Here is a 23474-nt window from a genome sequence, read left to right as displayed (position 1 = left end):
GAAATAAATCTACATCTTTTCTTATTTTGGTGCTTCTGAATTATACATACAAACAACAATTACAGGGACTGATTCACAGAGCATGTAGGCCTAGCCATGACATTCTCAGATCTTCCGTGGGTGAGATCACACACCCATTGCCCAGATCTGAAATCTCTTTTGCACAGGCTCACAGCCTGGAACAAATGATTTGCCTACAACCTTTTTTTTTTTTCTTAGATTTTTCTTTCTTTTCTTTTTTTTTTTTTAATTTATTTTTTCTCCCCCCCCCCGCCCCTTTTTTTTTTTCTTTTTCTTTCTTTCTTTCTTTTTTTTAAATGCATCAAACAACTGAAAGGGAAACAAAACTGACAGCGTGCCCATTTGGACATCATTCTTAGTAGTTTCTTCTGTATCTCCATACTTTAATCCCCCTATATTCCTTAAAACTCTTGGCGTCCTTCATGCCTTTCTTACAGCTATCCAGGTACAATAAAGTCTTCCTCAAATGTACAGTATTTCTTACAATATAAGTTATATGCAATGTTCAGCAATATTTTTTTCACAGCACTAGAGACCCTGTTAAATAGGGAATATGAGTCTGAATGGCTTATTCACAAATGGGATCCGGATTCAGTGGTTGGAACGCAGACACCACCTCGAGCTCCTTTGAAAAAAGAAGCAAACATTTTGCTTTCTGCCTTCAAAAACACAGATCTGTCGCTTTCGGGCTTCATGATACTGCTCCTGCGAAAACGCAAGTAGAAGGGGTCGGAGGAACTCTTCGCGCACTTGGAGACTCCTCACGCATGTGGAGCAGGGCTCTGCCTCTCTAACCCATGGCGGTGACCATGCTGGAAGGGTGGTGAGGTCCGAAGGAGAGGCCGGAGGGCGGATGCATGGGCGTCGGTGTGGTCAGCATGTGGCTGGAGTGGCTGAAGGGAGAGATGTGGCTCAAGGATGACATGTGTCGGGAGAGAGCGGCCGGGTTGAAGGAGCTGCTCTTGGGGAAGTCCTCCAGCGCGTCATGCACCTTTTTGCACTTTTTCGACTTGCTAGACATCTTCCGGTTTCGGGTCTGGATGCCTTCCTTCTTCATAGTCAGGGGTCTGTTAATCTAAACAAAGATCAATTTTTTTTTTTTTTTTACTTTTTTGCTGCCTTTGAAATGATAAACGCTTTTGCATAGTAGCACAGGCCCCAGGCCAGGGATGCGTTTCTGTGTTGATTGCCTCTTCTTCCTACCTACTCCTTCCTTCTTTCCAGAGACCCAGGTACTGCAGGTCTTGGAACACAGGGCTTCTGATTCAGCTGCCATTGCTTTCAAAGCCCACAGGCCCCGAGCACAATTCAGCTAAACTCATCAACAGGGGAAGTTCGGGGCCCACCTAGTATTGAGTATATATCTGACGACTAAAATACAAAAACCTGTGTTACTTCCTTAACCTGTGTTACTTCCTTAAGATTTCCCTAAGATATTTCATGAGAGGATGGGGAATCGGGGTCGCCAGACACCATTTTGTTTACATATATGATGAGTCTTCTCTGGGGCTTGCCACACAGGGCCAGATAGAGTGAAGCCTTCTGGGTTGAAATCTACCTTTCTGGAAAACTAGGTCTCTATGCCTTTCTGCAAGGTCTGGCTGTCACTCTTCTGCCTGGCCTTTTCACAGGGTGAAGTTCTGGAAACTTCCCCTGGAAATGTGTGTGTTCTGAGATTTTTGGAGGGAATAGGGTTCTAGGGGTGGAAGGCAGGGAGTGACATCCCCAGCCCCGGAGCCTGTGCTAAAGCAGTGTGCTCTTCCAAAGGATAACCCTGTGCCCACATCACTCAACACAGCTGCAGTGCTCCAAAGCTGTTGCTTTCCGCTTCCTTCTGCACAAGCAACTAAAGCCATCCAATCAACAAGGATTTAACAACAGCCAACGGGACCCAAAGTCCTTCAATGGCTTGTAAGGACACTCACGGTCACAAGGAAAAAAAAAAATGACTGCATCAGGCAAAGATGCAAAACCCTGTTCTAGAGATTTGTAGGACATGCTGGCATATACTTAGAGTGCAGAGACAGGAAGATTAGGAGGTCTGGGCTAGCATGGGCTACTAGCAAGACTCTCACTGAAAGAGAGGGGTAGGGGAGAGAGAGAGAGAGAGGAAAGAGAGAGAAGAAAGATGGGGGAGAGAGAAAGAGAGAGGAAAGAGAAAGAGAGAGAAAGAAAGAGAAGAAAGAGAGAGAGAAGAAAGACGGGGGGAGAGAGAGAGAGAGCGCTCTAGGCTTTGATAGCTTAACATCCTTTTGGTTCCTATGGGATCCATCATCAAGTATAGAACTTTATCAAACCAATAGAGGCCTCTCTTCATGAAGAGCCAAGTAAGTGAATGTCACCAGCATACATCTGACTCAAAGAATCAACTTCATTTCTGGCTGTGTTTCCAGGGATGCAGCTAAGAATCTTGATGGGAGGCAGGCAGTTCTGCCTACCATTTTAAGGGTAAACAGCCCCAGTATCCAGAATTCACAGAAGAAAAGATCCAAAATAGCCAAGAAAGACCACGTTTCTAGGTTTATTAAGCACATGACTTCCTAGTGCAGGCAGAGGTCACCAAAGAAGGCTCTACACAGGAGCCTCAGACCTTATTTGTCCCTGTGACAGGAAGACTGGGTGAGGAGAAGCCAAAGAGCCAAAGTCAGTGCCAGAAAAATGTCTCAGGGCTCTTTCTCCAGGTTGTCAGGAAGATAAAGCCACCGCCCACAGAGATGACAGGTATCCACCCCACACCAGACCTTCCCTAGATAATGTCTAGATACACCACTGTGTACAGCGATCACTAGATGTACACAGCCAGATATCTCCATATAATATCTAGTTACACCAATAGCTACACGGCCACAGATAGCTAGCTAGTCACAACACACCTAGATACACTGATGCAGAGATAGGTAATCAGCTAAGCACCTACATAAGAGGAGAGGAGCCCATGGCATACGTGTGCAGACACAGCATGGGCAGAGGACGTCACACGCCAAGAAAATGGCCTTACATTATTATCTCAGTGTTAAATACACCAGAGCTGCCTCTCTTGGCGAATCTGTGCTAAACCAAAAGGCAGAAGGAGGAGGAGGAGGAGGAGTAAAAATTGATGAGAAAGAGAAAATTCACTCCCTCACATTAGGCAACCCCTGGGTCCAGGAAGGAATAGGAATGTGCAATAGAGAAAAAGTCACTAGGTTGAGAGCAAGCGAGCATGACTCCAAACAGCTTCAGCGTAGCTCACCACCACTACTCAAAGCAGTACAGGTAGCTACTTTCCTAGAATTCTATGGCTCCGTGGAGGTGGTACAGAAACACACACACACACACACACACACACACACACACACACATGCGCGCGCGCGCGGCAGTTCATGGAGATCTTGTGGCACTGTGTGGTCAGATTGCTTTACCAAGTAGTTATGGACACCCTGCTAGGACAGCTGAAATAGACTTTGCGCGGTCTACACTGTGGGCTTGCTGAGGCTCCCACATCATCAAGTATCATGGACACTCTTAGAGAGCTGCAAGTTGTAGCTCAGAAAATGCCCACACAGGCTATGGTGATGCGTGGAGAGGCTACTAAACGCTAATATTCCATTCCCACCAGATTGCAACCTCAAACCTTTCTAACTCTTCTGCCTTGTATTTGAAAGCAAGATTTGGTTTAACTGCTGCTAATCCCATGTGTACCATGGCCTCAGGAATCGGGGAAGAACAGCAGATCCCCCTTAGGAGGCCAGGGTTTCTTCGTTCTGGTTAATACTGAGGTGGACCATGTCAAGAGATGTGAGTTCAGACTCCAAAGGAATCTCAGAAACTTTATCCCAGAGAGGGGGTGGGGGCTTGGCTTCCTCTTCATTTCCCAGGTATTCCTGGGTAAAGTGAGTTACTTCGAGAATAGCCACAAGCAAAAATTTCTGCTACTTCCTCATTCCTCCCAGATTCTGCCAAAGGCAAAAAACTTCAGAAGAATCGGGTAAAGCTGAGGAACAAGAGAGTTGTAACTTTTTTTTTTTTTTTTTTTTTTTGGCTTAGGAATAACTATACATTTGAGGTTGTCTTCTGCAACATTACAAGTTCAAGGCCAGCCTGGACAATAAGAAACTGTCTCAGGAAAAAAACAAACAAACAAACCAGGGGTGGTAGACTCTAGTGGCTGGCAGTTACCTTATGCTAATGGGGTCTAGAAGGCAGAAGTAACCATTTCTTTTCCCTAGCATTCCAACCTTAATTCTCCCCCCAGTCATTTACAAGTGAAAACCTGGTTGGGACAGAGATATTTAATGAAACTTCAGTTCATGTTTGTCACGCAGGGGGCCATTTAGAGTTCACAGCACAGGGACAGCCAAGGCCTGGTGTCCCCGGCAGTAACCAAATCTATCTGTCCCATTTGGCTCAGAAATGGATGCCAGAAGCACAGATTTATACTTATTTCTCTTTTTCCCTTCGTCCTGGAAGGGAGGTGAGCTCCTTCACCCCCAACCCCACCTCAGGAGAGGGAACATCAAAACAGAACTATGATTTCTTATTTTGTTTTTTGACATAGGGCCTCTTTATGTTGAACTGGCTGTCTGACAATTCACTGTGTAGGTCAGGCTGGCCTGGAACTCGCAGCAATCGCCCCCACTGTCTCCCCAGCCCTGGAATTAAACCACCTGGCCTCGCTTCAGCGCTGAGCATTTTCCTGTTTGCCAAGATTTTCCCCCTTAAAGCTTACACAGGTCTGTGATGTTTACCAGGCATTAACCTCACATAAAACACACACCACATGGGGAGTGCGGCGTATTCTTCATCTGTGGTGTTGTTTTTGAGGCAAAATCTCGCTAATGTAGCCTTGGTTGGCCCGGTACTAGCTATGTAGGCCATATTGGCCTCCAATTCATGGTGGTCCTCCTGTCTCGGTCTTCTAAGTGTCCGGATTATGAATGTGCTGCCAAACCTGGGTTCCCTCTCTGTCTCTAACCCCTCCCATCTCAGCAAAGATGTTTTCAAAACTATGTCTGGTCACATGCAGTGACACTCATCTGTAATCCTGTCACTGTGGAAGCTGCAACAGGAGGACCAGAAGCAGTTCAAGGACAGCTTTCTCTACACGTAGCATTCAAAGCTGGCCTGGGCTATAGAAAACATGTATCTCAGAAAACCAAGAAATACATATAATAAACTCAAGCCTACTGCATTATTTATCTGAACAAATTGTTTAGCTCCAAGGAAGGTGGCTGAAACCCATCAGAAATCTGGATGCTGGTGAAGTTTCAAGGTCATGGTCAGGATGGCTCCCCACCCCCATCCCGGCTGGTTCCAGTCCCGCTTACATTATGAAGCTTGTAGTACAGCCCACAGGCATTGCAGACCGGGTCCCCATTAGCGTTCCTCCTCCAGAGGGTGGTGGTGGTGGTCTGACAGTTTGCACAGGATGTCCCTGCTCTCCTTGCTGCCGACTGGGGATGGGAAGAGAGGAGAAGATAAAATTGGAACACACAGTAAATACGTTGACAGAGCTATGAAGACTGGCTTGAAGTCTTCCAAAGACATTGAAAAAAAAAAAAAAAAGACATTGAAATCAAAACCAGCAAGTGGGCCACATGAAAGTCATCAAGGTCCCACATCATCCTTTGGAAGAAAGATGTAGCCAATCTAGAGTCTTGGACTTTTTTGGGCCTCAACAGGCAAATACCGAACTTTCTTTCTTCCAGTGAAGAGCTGGAGGAGAAGCAGAGCCCAGTGCCACCTCCCTGGGAACACTACCAGCTCCTGCCATCCCCAGTCCATCTTTTAGAGTGACAATTTCCAATTAGCCAGGCTAATTTGGGTACCAAGCTCTTAGTCATCCCTGAGCCCACGTGAATTCTTTTTCAAGAAAGACAATCAAAAACATTGATTTCTACCTCAGCTACTGGCTGACAGGGGACAGTAAGAGCAAAGAAAAGGAAGGAGGGCTGAGCTAAGAAACCACTTTCTAGATAGACCCCTCCCCCCAAGCAAAAAGTGCTAAATTAGTAGGGTATAGTGGTGCCAGCACTCTGAGGCTGAGGCAGGAAGATTACGGCTAGCTGAGGACATGGTGGGAGAGGAGAGCAAGTGAAAATAAGCTATGCCAATAAAATGTACGAAGAGAGCCTAAAGAAACCCAATGCTGTGCATGCTAAACGAAAATAATGATTTATACAGCTATACATATAAATGCAGATATTTTAGAAACTGCATCTCACACACACACACAAAAAAAACTTAATTCTGAAGAGTGGAGTTCTACATCAGAGTAAATTTACGCTTTCAGAAGTGAGTGTGTATGTGTGTGCACACATGCTCATGTGTGTGTAAAAGCGTGTGTGTGTGTGTGTGTGTGTGTGTGTGTGTGTGATACACTCAGGATGCCATGATTTTGGAGCAGGGCATTCTGAGTCAACAAGCCCCCGCTCGATCACCCTGTAGCCATCTCACACAGCTGACAGTTTCAGACTTGCCACTCCCAGGACTGCCGCCCTTGATATCTTTAGGTAGGTAGCCATCAGGTAATGAGACAATCCAAAAGCAAATGAAACGAAGCGAGACTGATGATTTAGTAGAAATCCCGACCTTCACCTTCCCACCCAGCTCACCACCTCGGTGAAGTTAAGCATTTCCTATGTGTTGTTCTCCAGGGAGGTGGAAAGCAGCCACAAGCCACATATCAGCCACATATTGAATTTTAATGCCTTGGTTTTGTAGACTTGGGGGCTCACTCACACCTGTTATTCCTGCACTTGAAAACTTGAAAGGCTGAAGCAAGATTGTAACCAGTGTGAGGCCAGCCTGGGCTATACAGGAAGTTTAAGGCCAGTGTGGGCTATAAAGAAAGATCCTGTCTCAAAAAGTAAGTTAAAATGTTCTTACTTATCTCTGCTTTAAAAAACAAAACAAAACAAAATACAAGAACAGGGAGAGATTTCTTTTACTTTTCGTGCATGTGAATTTATCAGCCAACTTTTTGACACACTTTTTCTTAATGAAAAATTAAACAGAATTATTGAAAGAAAATGGAACGGTGAACTATTAAAATGGCTCACAGTTAAAGGCACTCATAACAGAGGCTGACAACCTGAATTAGATCCCCAAACCTGAGCGGTGGAAGGAAAGAACTGAGTTATACAACTTGTCCTTTTTTTACAACAGCGAACATGTGCATACGCACACAAGTGTACGTCCTTTCTGTACAATCCCACATGCACGCAGACACACAAAATTAAAAGAAAATGGAGCTGTCGCCTCTAACATACTCCCCTCTTTTTCACCCTGAAAAGAAAATGTTAACTCAAAAATGAGTCTGGATACTAAGCTAGAAATTAATAGTAAAGAAAAGAACAGAAGACAAAGCATTCGGTTGCATTTAGAAAGTTCTGGAAACTGGAGAGTCAGCTCGGTGCAAGGGCTACTTAACAATAGAAAAGGCCTGGGTTTTATCCCAGCCCCTCAAAACAGAAAGACAGATAAAGTAGAGAAAAGAAGGAAGAAAGGAAGGAAGGAAGAAAGGAAGGAAGGAAGGAAGGAAGGAAGGAAGGAAGGAAGGAAGGAAGGAAGAAAGGAAGGAAGAAGAGGGGAGGAAATGGAAGAAAAGAAGGAAGAAGGAAGAAAAATCGGTTCTGGTACGATTTTTAAGAACATGAAACTAAGCACTCCATTGCCCTTGCCTTATCTCTATCAATACTGTATCAGGCACAAAGCCGCAGGAAACATGTTTGGAAACCGAGTGGCGATTTTAAATTCAGCTGACATTTTCCCTTCCTTTCAAACCTCTACATTATCCTCCAACCAATGTCCTGTGGGCTTTAAATAACCAAACTCAGACATGTTCCCCCCAGTAATTCTTTTTGGGATTCTAGGGAGGTGAAATTAGAAACAGCCCTTCTTTCTCATTGTGGAAAGGTGCTGCCCATTTTGAAAATCAGCCACTCAGACCCGAGAGCGTTGATGTTGATTCTGGTGCCTTTGGCCACCTGCCTTTGTGAAATGTGATCATTTAATACTTAAATAACCATTTCCCTCTTGTGCTCTCTGGAAGAAAGTCCTACTGAAAACCAACGCCTAATCATTTGTGACAATTATGTTACATGCGATTATTATCACCTTCCAGCGGCATTTCAGAAGAAATATTCAGATAAAGCCCAAGAGTGTCCAATCAGGCAACCAGCTTTCCCAACTCAATCATTTTGAATATATAAGGTAAATAAATAATGACAACTAATACAATGAGTTCTCTAAAGAAAGAACTCAGTATATGCATAAATACTCCTTCACAGTGTATGGTAAATAGCCTAAGTACACGAGTGTGCCAGATACACCTCTGGTAAGACAGAGTTTAGGCAAACTGACAGAACTGCACAGAGCCACACTGCTGGACTCGGGGGCAGAGGCATCAGGAAGTCCTTAAATTAGGCAAGTCACTCAACCCTTTCTAGTTGTAAAACATAAGGAAATTCTGGAATACTATTCGGGGAGGGGGGGGGCACTGTAGATCTGGCCGTCAGTGCTCATCTTCCAAGCCAGTGTCAGATCTGTATCCCATGAAGAAGCTAGCTACATTATGGGCTGAGTCGTCATCAGTGGGGTCTGCAAATGCGTAAGACAAAATTAGCAAGCTAGAAAGACAGAGCCAAAGTGAAGGGACAGGACTGTAAGAAAGCAGACAGTGTGGCTGGCTCCAGTGTCCTTAACATGCAGGAGCCTAGGCTACTATGCCCCAGCACGAAGGTAGGAAAAGGAAAGAAAAACAAAAACAAAAACAAAAACAAAAACAAAAGGTTCAACAGGTTTGGAAGTAGAGGGCATCTAATGGGGGTGGGGGGGTGGGGGGACAGTCAGTGAGGGTCAGGGAAGGCTGGTGTGACAGCTCAGAGCACAAGGGTGCTTGTGGGCAAGCCTGATGCTCTAAGTTCTATCCACAGAACTCACAGGGTAGGAGAACACTGACAAGTGATCCTCTCTCTCTCTCTCTCTCTCTCTCTCTCACACACACACACACACACACACACACACACACACACACACCACAGCATGCAGCACAAACCAACGTTAAAGAGACGGAAAAAAGTCTCTGTGTCTCTGTGTAGCATATAAATTGTAATGGGACTGAAAATACCAATACCTCCCGCAACCAGGGGACACCATGAAGATAGACAGCTTAACCTGTGACAGCCTGTGAGCTCTAGAATTCAAGGCAATCATTACTCCAGAGTTCCACAGACTTCCTATGAAAGGCGGGGAAAGGCAAACCTATATAAACTGGCAGTAGAAATCTCCCCCGTGTTCTCCATACAAACAGAGAAATCCTCTGCTTTCCTTCAGAAAACTCGGACCTTTTTTTTTTGGTCTTTACTTAAAAATTAAAAACTGCTATTATACCATGACTTATTTCAAAAAGGAGGTTTTTTGTTGTTGGTTTTATTTCTTTTTTGGTTTTTTTGTTAGGCCGGGCTCTGAGTGATTCACGGCATTCTTCTGCGGTGTGATCACACTCATTCAGAGCTAACACCTCCAGCCATCTTTTTTTTATGCCTCTTGCTCTGATCCGTCTAAACATCTTGGTGTTTAAGTTGGGGGAGCTGAGTTGTTGTTTATGAGTTATCTGTAGCACTCAGATATCCGGCAGCTTTTTCCTAGGAAGTTGGCTTTGCACATAAAAGAAAGGGGAAAGAAAAAAAAAAAGAAACTAAACTGCATGAGAAGGGGAGGGGGGTTGAGACTGTTGGAGAAAAGAGCAAAGATCAGATAGGATGAGGCCTAGAGATCTAAGATTGCCAAAAAAAAAAAAAAAAAAAAAAAAAAAGTTAAAGTCATGTGGGCACTTCCACCCCTAGAAAGTTTGCCTTTTTCTAAAGAGGATGTGAAAGGTGTTAAATTGTGCTGCTGTCTAACAGGGAAGGTGAATAGTGCTTTAAGGAAGGGAGCTGTCTCATCTGTTTGGGTTTGCTCCACTGTTCTCCCTTAGAATCTGTATGGGGAAATGTTTAGTCTCCACTCGCGTGTTCCTCTGTTGAGCTTTCTGATCTAGCCTGTGCATGATCACCCCCTGCTAATTACTCTTATTGTCCCAGGTATGTACACTCACACCATTCAAGCTGGCCCAAGGTTCCAGAGTCAAGTTTATAACTGAACACCTCCTGTTTGATTCCTTTCTAAATGCTCAATGGGTTGAGGCTCTCTCAAGGATACCTAATTTATCACAAAGCTCAGGAAAGAAGGAATATGATCAACAGAGCAGGGAACTCTCACGCTATGGAGAGTGGTGATGAGATCACAAGTCAAGACGGGAATCACATCAAGTTTTCAAAGTGTCGACCAAGAAGCAGATAAATACCAGAGACTGATTCTAAAATTCAGTTAAGTTACCATCAATCCCATGGCCCCCGCTAACTACAAACTCAGTATGTGGCTGAGGCTGTCCTTGAACTCCTGATCTCGTGGTTCCACCTCCTAAATTCTGGGATTACAGGAGTGTACTATCACAACATGACGTCCTATTAATCTTAAAGCATGGATATCAGAGGTTCATCTACAGCGTTGGGTCTGGAATGGCCTCCTCAGAGACTTCTACAACTTCCAGAGAATGCTCTAAATGGTTCCTGGGATACTTCATTCTCCACATTAAATCTCTGGCCTCTGTGACACAGCAATTATTGGCACAGTGGTTCTGATGTTGCTAAGCTTAGCTACTCTATCAGGTTATATGTTTCAGATGTGATAACCAGTAAGTTAGTATCCTTAAATTTCAGAAGTGACTTAACCATGAAAAATAAAAATACAAAGTTTTTTTTTAATTTAATATGAAAAGGTATAAAAGGAAAAGAGATAAAAGAAATAAAAGGTGGAGGAGAAACAGTAAAAAAGAAGGGAAGAAAAATATAGAAGAGAAAACTACCAGGCCAGTTTCCTGCAGAAAGCCATCCTTCTCAGAGACGCAAAAACAGAAAACGCAAAACAGATATGTGAGCTCAGTCCTTCCAAGAACTTACCAGCCTTCGCTTGGGCTTGATAAGGGGCCGGTTCTGCCCATTCATTTTATGGTAGAGTCCGCAGGCATTGCAAAGGTAGTGCCCGGTACCATCTCGCCGCCACAGTGGGGTAGAGGTTGCCCCGCAGTTCACACACTCCCTGCCTTCTGGAAACAAGGTCACAGATAAGTCACTTAGGGAAGGGATAGCATATGAAAAGGAGGTAACACTTAGAATGATGAGGGAGGGTCTGTGAGATCCCTCAGCAACCTAGTACTTGCCCCCTAGCCTGAACATCTGAATTCCATCCCTGAGACGCACTTGGTGGTACAGAAAAACAACCCCCCCCCCCCACATGCATTGAGATCAGAAGGGAAAATAAAACCAAAAGCATTTCCAAAGTCTTGCGACGATCCAAAGTTACAGCCCTTAGTGCCCTGACTAGCTCTTCCCGGATACAAACAGACCTCAGGTGAGTGAATTTGACATGTCCCACTTGGTGAGGAAGATAGAGCCGGGAAAGTGGGGAAAGAAGGAGAGAGACTCAACCTTAAAACATTTCCCTAAGAACATGCTGTGCACAGATCAGTCAGTGGCCAAAGCCAAAGACTTCTTTCATTTTCCTCCAAGGGCAAAGTAAATGAAGCAAGGATCGGTGATCCAGATCGTCACCGGGCCCTTCTATATAGACGGACTAGGTAACATAGATCAGGATGGGAAGAAAAGAAAGATTAACCAATGGCTAGAGAGATAAGCAGATAATAGATGGACGTATACATTGATCATTTGGCTGATTGAGTAGCTAAAACATCACATTTTTTAACTTCCAATAAAACTATAAATGCCCCTAGTTACAAAGTCATCAATTAAGACATAGCAGGATCGACTCATCTGCTATCCTCACAGTCTCCCCTTCAAAAACTGCCAACATCTCCCATAGCTTTGCAGCTGCTGTTAGAGGAATTGAAGTACGACTCTTTAGCCCCAGCCTGGCCAGCCAACGACTGATGGAAGAAAACACAGATCAGCCTTTAGGCAGGAGATCTGCAAGAGGGGAAAAGCAAGGAGAGAAGAGGGCAGAACAGATAGAATGAAGGTCAGAGACAGATTAGGAGGCGAGGTAAGTTAGTCAAGGAGGTGGGGGGATGCTGGTCCCCTCAGTAACTGAGACTCCGGCTGCAGCTTCTCTTTTTCCAAAACCAAAAATAAACAAACAGAAAAGCAGCCCAGTCAGGTTTGTTCACTCCCAGGAGCAGGGCCAAAGCTAGGCAGGGACCCACTCCAGAAAGTTCCTCCGTAGAAATGGATCCATGGAAGAAAAGTGGCCAAAGAGACTTCTTTCCAACATCTGAAGGGGAGAAAGATTCTGTCTGAAGGAATCTCTTTTACTTTGGGGAATGGAGAGAGAGACACTAGAATGGTTAGTTCCTCAAGCCAAGGAGGGAGTGGAGACCGTAATCCCCTACAGGGGCAGGGAGCTCAACCACAGTATACCACAGAGGTGAGGAGACACTCAGGATAGAGGGAAAAGTAGAAAAAAATATATATGTATATATATCCCCTCAAATATATGGTGTATGTGTGTGTGTGTGTGTGTGTGTGTGTGTGTGTGTGTGTGCATGCAATAGTAGAACACTTGTCTAACAATGTACAAGGCACTGGGTTTGATGCCCTGCACTTAAAGGGATCTCTTTGTCTTGAGAGATTAATCAATGACAAACAAAGTAAAGAAAGAAACTCCAGAAGATCAATTGGGAATTTTGGCCTCCCAGAAAAGGAACAAAACCTACCTTGGGAGGCAAAAGACTTCATGCGTTTAAAAAGGCCCCAGGTCATACGCAAAGGAGCAAGGGGCATTCACACTCATACGCGTCGCTTTCTCCAGGGCCATTCTAAGAAGTTATCACCACAGTTTAAGTCCAACCCTTTCTACCAAGTGGCCAGAAAACCATGAAAAATATTCTCATTTTACCATCCCCATTACTCAGGGACCATGTGTAAATATGCCTTTGCAAAAATGATTTAAGCAGAGTTTTTAATTTTTTCCCCCCAATCCGGATTACAAAAAAGGTTCCTTAGCTTGGGGAGAACTCTCTCTTGTTATCCTGGAGCCTCTGGGACTAGATGTAAAACATCACACGACAGCCAGAGGTACTTCCCTAGGAACTAGGCTAACTCTTTCTAGCTCTCCTCACAGGCTCTGGGCTCCTTCCTATTCAGACAACTTTTGTGTAGGATCAGACTCTGATGGGTCATGGCTAGTGGCTGTGGGGAGACCGAGGATGGGTGGGTGAGGAAGCACCAGCTGTAGAGCCATGGCCAAGAGGCCTTTTGGCTCTGGCTTCTCAGATGTCCACTGCATCCACAGCCAGCATGCTGGAAGAGAGCAGCATAGGCCACGATCCAGCCAATGCCTGCTTTTTAATCCTGTCTGCACAGGGGCCACTTCGGCTCCCTTTCCTGTGTAAGCACCGTGCAGAAAGGCACACTGAACTTGCTGGGTACATGCTCACTCCCTGTACCAGGCACGGTAGGAGGGTAGTCAGGAGGCTGCTGCCCTGAGCAGCATAGATACCTAGGCACCCTGACCCTGCTGAGGGGATCTCCCAGCCTGTGGTCAAGCTGATTTCCTTTACTCTGTTAGGCAGGAGGGAGGAAGACAGCTTCCTTTTCAGAGGGCTCTTGAAAGCAGAGAACTACAACGGTTGCTCTCAGGCACAGCCCTGCACAGTGGAGCAATTTTCTGTCTTGATTCACTCCATACTGTGTTGCCTTGCGTGTGTTTTCCTCTTGTCATTTCTCCTTGCCTCTACTGTGACTTCAGTACACAGCCAATTTTCCTAATGGAGGGCCCGACTCTCCTGCTTTCTGTCTTCCCCTTGCCTTTCCCCCGGTCTGCTGTGAGCTGCCAGGCAGACACCTCTCTTAGGTGACAAGAACCACAGAGCTGTGAGGCCTTTTGACATTCAACAGCCATTTTCAAATGCCCCTTGGGCTTCTGACCGAAACCCTGAAACTGGTCTGTGTAGGAAGAGAAGGAGGGTAAGATATTTTCTCAGGAGGGTGGAAGGAGAAACCCACATCCAGAAAGTGGTCAGGGAAACTGAGGGAAAAAAAAAATGGCCCTTCAGGGGTAGGGGTTGAAGGGAGCAAAACAGCAGCTTTGCCTTTAATTCACAAAGATAGATCCGGGACCTAGATGAGACCGAAAGCAAAGTCGTGAAGAGAGCAGTGCAGGCCCTGACCACAGCTTTCTCCGAAGCACAGTGACAATCCTGACTGGCACCCCTTTTCTGTCTCCTCCAATAAAAGCTTCTGCAAAGAGGAAAAAGAAAGAGGGGGAGAGGGAATGCAAGGTGAGGAGGGAGAGGGAAGGAAGAAGGGAAGGGAGGAAGGGAAGGGCGGGGGGGCCGGGTGGGGGGGGGGGGAAGATCACTAAACCTAAGAGAATCCCCTCTACAACAATTCTGACTAGTCTACTCTCTGCATCCGGAGGGCTTCTAGAAACTTCTCTCTATACTCCAAAAGTCCCATCTCCTTTGCAGGTCAGGCACACCACTCTTGTTTTTTATGACTGTGAGAAAGGAGTTTAAAAGGAGGAACTAGAAAACCAAATTACAATAATTTCCCTCCTTCACCAAAATAATAAACAAACTTTATGCCTATGATCTGGTTTAGAAAGGGCCCAGCACTGACCTGTCTCTGCCCCTCACCACCACCCCCATCCCTGGTCACAAGCTTAAAGAAAGAGAGGAGAGAGAGAAGCAGATCAAACCAAGGGCAAAAAGTGTGGAGATCCAAGGAGTCAGAAGAGAAGCCTGGTCGGCAGAGTCTTTTGGATAGTCAGAGTTCCCCTCCCCCTCTCAGCCTCAGAGAGCAGGCTCTTCCCAGACCTCAGAACCTAGCCAGTATAGAGCATTTTTGTTTTGCTTTGTTTTTAAACCCCACTGCAACTTCAAAACACACAGGCTTCTGTTCCTTGATGTTAGCCCCCCAGCGGAACGTTAGGAGGCAAACAGTCCCCTTTGGCTGTTTCTAGTCCACCGCCCTCACTTCCCACAAGCCACGCTCTTGCCCAGGCACCTTCAGCAGACCACGCTGCTCCCTCGGCTCTCCTTCCTCTAGCCCTCCTTTTGACTCTACCAACGAGGCTACCTCCTTCTCCCTCCTGCCTACTTTCATGTACTGAACATGCAGGTCTGAGTTTTTCTGTCGGCCTAACCGCATCCGGACTCTATTAAAGTTCCTGGCCCAGGATAAACAATGCAACTGTCGCGTGCAGCCGTCTGAAAATAATTGGATTAGCTAAAACATATCAACTAAATAGAGACAGTCCTGCTCAGGCAGTCAGAGTGAATGTCACCCTAGGAAGAAAAACAGAAAGAGAAAGGGAGGAAGAAAGAAAGAAAAGAAAATCCTGAAACTGCTCTCCTGCTCGCTGACTGGCCCTGTAGTACCCTCTGAAGTCTTCCAGACCTAAGCACAGCCTAATGACTGCTCATCCAGCCCTTTATAGACGATGGATTGTTTATGTAACCATTACAATCTGTGTAGTTGATATGGCCCAATCTGAAATGAACACACCTCAGGAGCTATAACAATCTTCACAAAATCTTTTCTAAACATACAGAATCTCATTTGAATGAAATGTTTCCAGCAGCCACAAATTGAGAATGAATCTGTCTTATTTCTAAAGCAAAGAAAAATTCTGACTGTATATGCTTTCCCTGAAATGGCTTATTCCATAGACTAAATCTCTCAGTGTGCTGGAAAACACACTCTCATTGCTTTTGAGGCAAAGGGAAGGGGCAGGGGCAGGAGCAGGGTAGAGCAGAGGCACACACCTGCAGGATCAGCTTTTCTATCTATCTCACCTGGCCTCCAATCAACTCCCAGGGATCATTGTAAACTGGGCCTGAATGCTCCAAAAGACACTGTAGGGAACTAACTAGATATGACACTTGTCTTCCTCTGCCCCTGTATCCCACCAGAGAGCCACCTCCTGCCCTCAGACGTTCAGCTAAGAGTCCCTTTTCCATGCAAAGCCTGCTCCTTTTACGAAGTGTCTGCCTCCTCCCCAAATGACACAGACACACACTTTATTTATACAGGTCTCTGTAAAGGACAGTCCTTGGCTATAGCTCCAGTGACCCTCTGTGAGTGGAGCTAAGAGGGACAGTCCGCCTGAAAGAGGCCAAAGGGGTCATAGGAAGGACCTGTGTTTGTTTAGGTTGGAGGAGGTTTCGTTTTAGCTTTAAACACTACAGATTTATTCCTGGGGCCTTCCATTTGGTCTTGGAAACTAAAGGGTAGTGGTTGAATCCAGAAGTCCTTCAGCAGGCAAAAGGAGAGGGTTTCCATTTGTTTTTGTTAGCCTTTCTCCTTTCCCAGCTCACTGGCATGGGGAAGATAGATCAGGGGGTTACAATTGGATCACACTTCCCCTCTGCTGTCTAAGTCAGTAGGAATTAAGACACATCCAATTCTTCCCAAGCTAGGGGAAGGGAAGAAAGTGGGCTACCGATACCTGGAGCCCTCACAGAGACCCTTATTTTGGAGTAAAGAAAACCCCCTTTTTTGCCCTGACCTGGATATAGCGCAAATAGGAGGGAGCAAAAGATTCCCAGGGGTAGAGGTGGCGCTTACCTGTGCTGGATCGTGCCTTGGGCCTCGACTTACATCCGAACCCGGTAGGGGATCCTCCCAGCAGGCTGCTGGGTGGGAAGAGTCCAGAGCTGTACTCGGGCACATAGGGCGGATAGGTGGTAATGGGGTGGTGGGCTGAGGATGAGGCCCCTCCCAGGGTGGTCATGCTGCCTCGGGAGTGAGACGTTTCCAGCTTCATGCTATCTGGCAGCTGCACCTGATACTTGAGGCACTCTTTCTCATCTTGCCTGGCCGACCCGGCGGATCCCGGGGTGGACAGCGACGGGTCTGGGGAGACGTCCTTCGGCGGGGTGGGCGGGAAGGTGAAGAGATGAGGACTGGAGTGGCCGGCCGCCAGAGAAGAGGATGAAGCCGGAGGATAAACAGACAGAGGCCCCGGAGAGCCGTGGTGGATGGACGTCTTGGAGAAGGGGCTGAGGTTCCAGGGCGAGGCAGTGTGGTGGCTGCTCAGGGCTTTGCCGCCATCCAGCCAGGGCAGAGATCCGTGCAGCAGAGGCGGGCGGCATACCTGGCTCCCTGTGGCGGCGGCGTCGGGGCGAGTGGGGGGTGGGGGGGGGGAGAAGATGAGGAGGAGAAAAAGAAAAAAGAATACCGCAGTGAGAGCTGCCCTGAGACACACCTGAAGATTTTCCCCTGGCGCCTCCAACCTCCCAGTCAGCCAAACCTCCAGGTTCAACCGCAATTGAGCTCAAACATACTCTAATCTCCGTGGTCCTGGGAGTACCAGGCCCACATGCCTCAAGATAGAAGCAGGCCCTGTCCACACTCACCAACTCTAAGACGAAAGGCCCAGTCCTAATACTCCAGAAGAGTCGCAAGGACATGGAGAAAGATCCCTTGGCATATTTGTCCTCTCCAAACGAACAGTCTAAACCAGATTCCCTGGGGCCTCTCTCTAGAACCTGCCTTGATTTATTGGTTTCTTTCAATGGTCCTGATTCTCCCACCGCAGACTTAATCCCAACCGGGCTGATAAGAGAGTCAGGGTGAATGATGGGGCCTGAACGGTGAAGCAGGACCACACCACTCCTCAACCCTAGGGAGAGGCCCAGCTCCCAACACCTAACGCAGGGGAAGGCAGGGTGCTTTTGAGAGTTAATGGCAGAAAACTTTAATGCTTGCTTAGAATTGGCAAAGCTGCTTCCAGAAGGTCTGAAATGGAAATTTGCAAGGAATTTTTTCATTGCCCAAACCCTTGAAGGTAACCATACCTAAATTCTGGGATTCCCTCCCCACCCCACCCCCTTCTCTTTCTTCACCCATCCAACTCATAGGAAAAGAAAAGAAGTCCTAGGCTTCTTTTCCTGTTCTCTGGGGCGTTCTGTGAATTTTCACCTGAGACACAAAATTCCAGTTTATGTGTTTATTTCAAACGAAGGGTGACTCATACACACAGTGTGTTTAGCCTTCACTTAAAATACACAATGTTAAGGCGGTCATGAGTTGTCCAAGCCCCATACTCTCTGGTAGGGTAACCTTTAAACTCCGAGCGCAAATCTACACCCTTATTGATCTTTCAATCCAGTATCCGCCTCACCATTTGACATTCTAGTCAACCATTAAGAACAATACTGAAACTAAAATCTTAAGAGAGAGGAAGGGGGGGGGGGATCAAGAGAGATGGAGAATTCTCTTGAACGCCAAGGGTTAAGGTTCTTTTTTTTATGCAGGAAGTTGTATAGTAAATAACATTAGGTTTGATCTACCTCATTTCCACTTAACTGCTAATCTGCACACAACCCAAGCAAAGAGCGCCCCATCCGCAGAAACGTCTGTTTGAAACCTGGCGGCTCTAGGGTAGAGGATGCCTGCTGGCCAGAGGGGCTATGTCATAGGCGCCAAGGCTAACTCTGAGAAGGGAGACCTGAGCAGACCCCCGGCTACGGCTAGCTAAGAAAAACCTCCCACCTTCTTTCCTTAAAAAAAAAAAATGTATTTTTGCTGGTTTAAGTGCATAAACATACATCTGGGGAGTGTTAAGAGTCTCCTGTCTCTACCACACAAGGTTTGGTTTCTTTCTTTTTCTCTTCTTTACACACCTCAGAACTCCCCTAAATTTTTCAAGGTGAATGGTTAGGGGGAGGCGGCAACTGGAAACACTCCTACTTAAAAAGAAACTTTGATGTAGCCTAAATCTTTGAGGAGCCTGAAGAAACTCCAGTAGGCCGGAGGAGAAAAGTTGGCCAGCATTGCTGGTAATTAAGCTAAAAGCAAAGACCTAGGAAAATTCTGTGTAGCCGGGAGTCTAAGCAAACCCGACTTCTCTTCAGCTTAAGGCTTTCTCTCCCTGGACCGTGGCAACCACCAGAATCTCTTCCTCTCACCACCGGTAGGTAGAACGCCTAAAACTCAAATGCGCTAACTTTTGAGGGTGGGGAGCAAAAGAAAATAGAAAGAAATGCACGTATTTGGGCCTTTTCTGAAAATATAAATGGAGAAACAAATCGCAAGGCTCTGGCGAAACACCCCTTCACCGGATAACTAGAAGCTGGAAGTCCTTCGGGGGAGCCCAGTTCCAGGCCGGCCTGGCCCGCACTGCTGCCCGGCCTGAAAGGCTCGGCGCCTGCAGGCAGAGCTTGAGATTTCTCCCTGGCTGCAAAATCTACAACCTCGTGTGGACCAGGACTGCATTTTGGCGCTTGCCAGGTGAGTGTGCCTGGCCCCAAGGACACCGGCAAAGAGAGGTGCCTGCTACGTGCGCTCTTCTATTTAAAAAAGAAAAAAGAAAAAAAAGAAGAACTCTCTCAACGAGCGACACCGCTTCCTCACCCATTTCCGGGCCCCCGATATTTTTTTTAAATGAACTAGTAACACACTTAGGAGCTTTGGCTTGCTCTGCCCAGCCAGGGTCTCTGGCGGTCTCGTGGACCCAGGAAAACAGGCGCGGGTCCAAAAGGTTCCAGCGCCAAGGTGGACTCACCGTGGTGGGTCGGAGGATACCTCTGCACCGTAGCCCTGACGGAGTTTCCGTAGTAGGACGGGACGTGGTTGCCTTGACCATCGATGTTAAAAAGTACGTCCACCTCTTCCGTCAGCGGATACTGAGCTTCCATGTACGAATGGCCGAGGCCGGGGTGGTGCGTGTCTGGATGCTGACCATTGAGGACCGCGGGGTGATGGTGGCTCACCCAGCGCGGCTGGTCCGCAGTCACCTCCATGTCCTCGGCTGTGCTCGCGCCCTCTCGCCGGGCCCGGAACCCTCGCGGGTAGAGGGAGGGCTGTCGGCCTGGGAGGTCCGCGGACTCCTGCCGTCGGAGGCCCAGGAGAGGGGTCGTTTAATGGTTTGTTTGCAGTTAAGGGTATAGAAAAGGTGAGTAAAAAAGAGGGTTTAGGGAGGAAAGAAAAATCTTTGCGGGATAGTTTAGCAAAAGAAAGGAAGGGAAAGAAGAAAAAGGAAAGAATGAGGGCGACCCCCCCAAAAAAAAATCAGACACGGAGGAATAAAGGGGTCAAAAAAAAAAAAAAGGAGAGAGAGAGGAATCCGAGTGTGATCGCACTGCACACTGATTCCTTGGCGCTCAGGGACGGTTGCTCTTCCGATCACCTGCAAGGGAGAGAAAGAGAGACTTGAATGAGGTGTAAGTACTTTTAACACCTGAAATTCTGGAGGGCACTAGGTCTCCGCAAGCTTCCCCCAGGGCCGACTCACCCGGGACGTGCACACGCACGCGAAGACCCGGAGGGAAAGAAGCCAAGCTCCGCAGCACACCTCCGACAGCCAGGCTCGCAGGAGCCCAGGACTGACTAAGCAATTAAAACTTGGGGACAAGTCCTCCCTGGAGGACACGGGCCCCAGGATCTTTCCAACCACTACAAATCCTCCAAAAGGAGAAAGCTGAGCTTTTAGTTTACAAAAAAACAAACAAACCCCCAAACACACACACACAAACAGTCCCTCCAAGAGGAGGGAGTGATATCAAACTTTAAAAAAAAAGTCACAAGTCACAATACCAACCTGAGTAGCAAGGAGCGTAGAGGAGGAGGAGGAGGCGTGTGACCTGCCCGGTCAGATTGCGTAGCTCTCTAGGTCTCGCTCTCTCAGTCTCTCTCTCTTTCTCCTCTCCCTCTCTCAGTATTTTTTTTTTTTTACAGGGAATGCATTCTTTCTGAAACTATCAAGACGGCGCCAGGCAGCTCAGTGTTCGCAGACAGCTGTGGCGCGACGCAACTTAAGGAGGTTCTAGTGTCATCCGCGCCGAGGGGGAGGAGCCTGGCGCTGGCAGGAGGGGACACGATCCTCAGCACAAGGAAACTGCAACCCAAACCCGCTCCAGGACTTCACCTCCACCCCCATCCCATCCCCCCCACCCACCCCGGCACACCGCCGCCCCTCCTCCCGCCCCTCTACTGACCGGAAAGGGGCGCCGCCAAGGGCCGCCTAGGGCAGAGGGGCCGCGGGCAGGGTGGGCGAGGCCCGCCCGGGCTTGGGGCAGAGGGGACAGGCAGGAGGGAATTCGCTCTCTGGCCCTTTAAATGTAGCAAAGCCGATTCATTCGGGCTCAGTAGATTATTCCGTACGAGTGAAACCCGGCTGCCCCATTCATAAAGCTAATTTCCATAAGCAGACTTTTCGATACTTTTTAAAAAATGAGCAAACTTTTAAATTAGGATTCAAGCCAGAACATTTTTCAGTTTATATCAGCTTAGGGGCTATGTGCATGTAAAACAGATTAGAAAAGTTTCATGGAGAAGTAACTGAAGATTTGCCTCCGAACCAGCTTTCCGGGAGGTTGCTGAATCGCGCAGAGGACCTGGGCTTTGATTCGGACGCCCGCGTTATTGTTATGGTCTCCGCTTGCTTTCCCAAACCTCTCCAGAACGAACAGCGTCAGCTGTTGCAGCTGTCTTTTTCGGATCTAATGATATCATCAATGTGTGCTTTTGACCTTAGTGACAACGCGATGCATAGAAAGCTGGGTTAGCGAGACCTAGGCTCACTGGTCCCCGAAGTACCGTGTACAACTAACTTGATCTTTGCTGGGATGGCCTAACTTTTCTCTTCGCCTTGCTCGGGCTTTTCTCTGCTTTCACCCGAGGAAAACGGTCCCCTCCATAATATCCAACCCTGACCTCCGGGGTGGACCCAGCCGCAACTTCCCTGGACATTGTGGGTCTCTGGGACAGGGTCTGGTGGGAGGGCTGCAGGCTGACACAAGGGAGAGAGGCTGGAAGACGCCCAGTAGAGAGGCTGGGCGGACGAGGGCGGGACCATTTGTAAGGACCAATCATCGGGAGATACCACGACCGGGCCGCAGTCGCCCCGCCCCACGGGCTCCAACCTTTGCGGCCCTGTTCCGTCCTTTGAGTCACTGCATCCCCTAGTGGCGTTGAGGTTTCTGCAGCCTGGGTCCAGAAAACACAGCCCGGATGAGCAAGGTCCGAAAGAGACTTCGGGTGCACCCCAGGGCAGTGTAAGAGAAGGTGTTCCCATTCCACCCTCCAGGGCAGAGAGCTTGGCTTTAGAGGGTTACTGGAACTGAAGGCGCCATCCCCTCTTCATTTCTTTACCCCATAACATTTCCCACTGATTCAAAACTTGGATTCCCGACAAGACCTTTCTTAAGAGTTCAAGTAACTTCCATTCTACTGTGGAGAAAAGCCATCAATATCTACCTTGAAGCCAGTGGAGTGCGGAGAGAGAGAAGGTGCATTCTTTTTACAGTACAACCCTTGAAGAAGACAAAATTTATTTAGAAATATGCCCTGCGGGCTTGGGTTTGGAGCTTCTCCTGACACCCCCCCCCCCATCTTTTACATCAGATCTTTGACTGAAATCAAAGCTGAATTTCTAAATACAAATTACGAAGATACCTTTTAAAAAAAAATGAGTCTTCCCTCCCTCCTGAGTTCATCCTGCGCTCCTTGGTCCCACGTTTATGAGGGCGGCCCAGTCTTAGAATATCGATTTTTTTTTACTTTCACTCTTTGACCAACTCATCTCTCCTGGGCCAATCAAGCTGCCAGCATCTCTTCCAGCTCTCGGCGCTCTCAAAACCTTTTAATTATTTAGTTGCTGTCTAACATTCACCGGAAACCATTCCATAAACAAGCAGAGAAGACCGCACACACATTTTTGCTAAAAGGCCCGGAATTAAGATCTAGAATGAGAGTTTAAAAGGGAAAAAACACTATTCCTGTATCACCCATGAGTTGTATAAAAGACATCAGTCAGCCAGTCCCTAGTTCGCAGCTTCGAGAAAACTCTCAAGTAAGCATATCTCTTTGGTCCGGAGCACCGAGATCTACATCATAATAATAATAATTTTTTAAAATGCGCAAAAGAAATCCTTCTGGAGACCAGAAAGAAAGCTGCTGACGCCAAGAATTGAACATGTTAGTCTATGAGGCTTAGGACGTATTTTTAAAGACTGAAAAAGAAAATACTTCTGAAAAGGAAGGCTTCCCTAGTAGGGGCGCCTCTCTAATAAATGTAGTAGTGGGGATGGAGAGGATTATTCGTCTTAATTCAATCACCAGAGGAGCTAGACTGGATGCAAAGACACTCCCCTCCCTTGGAAAGACAAAATATCTAATAGGCCCCTCCAGGTCTGAGGTAGTTTGGGGCTGGCAGAGAGGGGTAGGGGGCCTGAGGCTAGGCGCCCCGGGCATTGGATCCAGCCTGTAGGGGGTATTTAACGTGTAATTCCCAGCCGGTCCGCCCCTGTTCCCGGACTGACAGTGGGTAATTGGGAAAGAGGACGTTGCTCTTTTGATGGCCCGCGCCGGCCAGTCTCGCCGACGCCACACTGGGTTTGACGTCACGGGCCGGCCCCAGAGTCAGAAACACAGAGCAGGGGAGGGGGAGGGAAAAAGAGAGGAGGGGGA

The 23474-nt window shown here is 47.3% G+C and overlaps 1 protein-coding gene across 2 annotated transcripts; it reads right to left on the bottom strand.

Annotated features, from left to right (window-relative positions):
- Nucleotides 1-291: 291 nt before the first annotated feature.
- On the bottom strand, nt 292-20782 carry Gata3 (GATA binding protein 3). 2 transcript variants are annotated; one of them, XM_021154093.2, is made up of 6 exons: nt 20605-20782; nt 19570-20193; nt 16629-17165; nt 11004-11149; nt 5328-5453; nt 292-1096 (listed from the first exon to the last, which is right to left on the bottom strand). In XM_021154093.2, the coding sequence occupies exons 2-6, from the start codon at nt 19805-19807 to the stop codon at nt 812-814; spliced, it is 1332 nt and encodes a 443-aa protein (XP_021009752.1). In that variant the 5' UTR covers nt 19808-20193; nt 20605-20782; the 3' UTR covers nt 292-811. The 2 variants fall into 2 exon arrangements, with proteins under 2 accessions (XP_021009752.1, XP_021009755.1); XM_021154096.3 differs by having other exon boundaries at nt 11004-11146.
- Between the last annotated feature and the right edge of the window lie 2692 nt (nt 20783-23474).

This window comes from Mus caroli, unplaced genomic scaffold, assembly GCF_978045245.1.
Source record: "Mus caroli unplaced genomic scaffold, Mus_caroli_1 scaffold_2, whole genome shotgun sequence".
NCBI lineage: Eukaryota > Metazoa > Chordata > Mammalia > Rodentia > Muridae > Mus > Mus caroli.
This window is presented reverse-complemented; position numbering and strand designations above follow the sequence as displayed.

Coding starts and splice junctions, on each gene's coding strand:
- Gata3 (XM_021154093.2), bottom strand. CDS start 19,807: ATGGAGGTGACTGCGGACCAGCCGCGCTGGGTGAGCCACCATCACCCC. Junction 17,166..19,569: donor GTATCCTCCGACCCACCACG/GTGAGTCCACCT, acceptor CCGCCGCCACAG/GGAGCCAGGTATGCCGCCCG. Junction 11,150..16,628: donor CAAGGCACGATCCAGCACAG/GTAAGCGCCACC, acceptor CCTTGTTTCCAG/AAGGCAGGGAGTGTGTGAAC.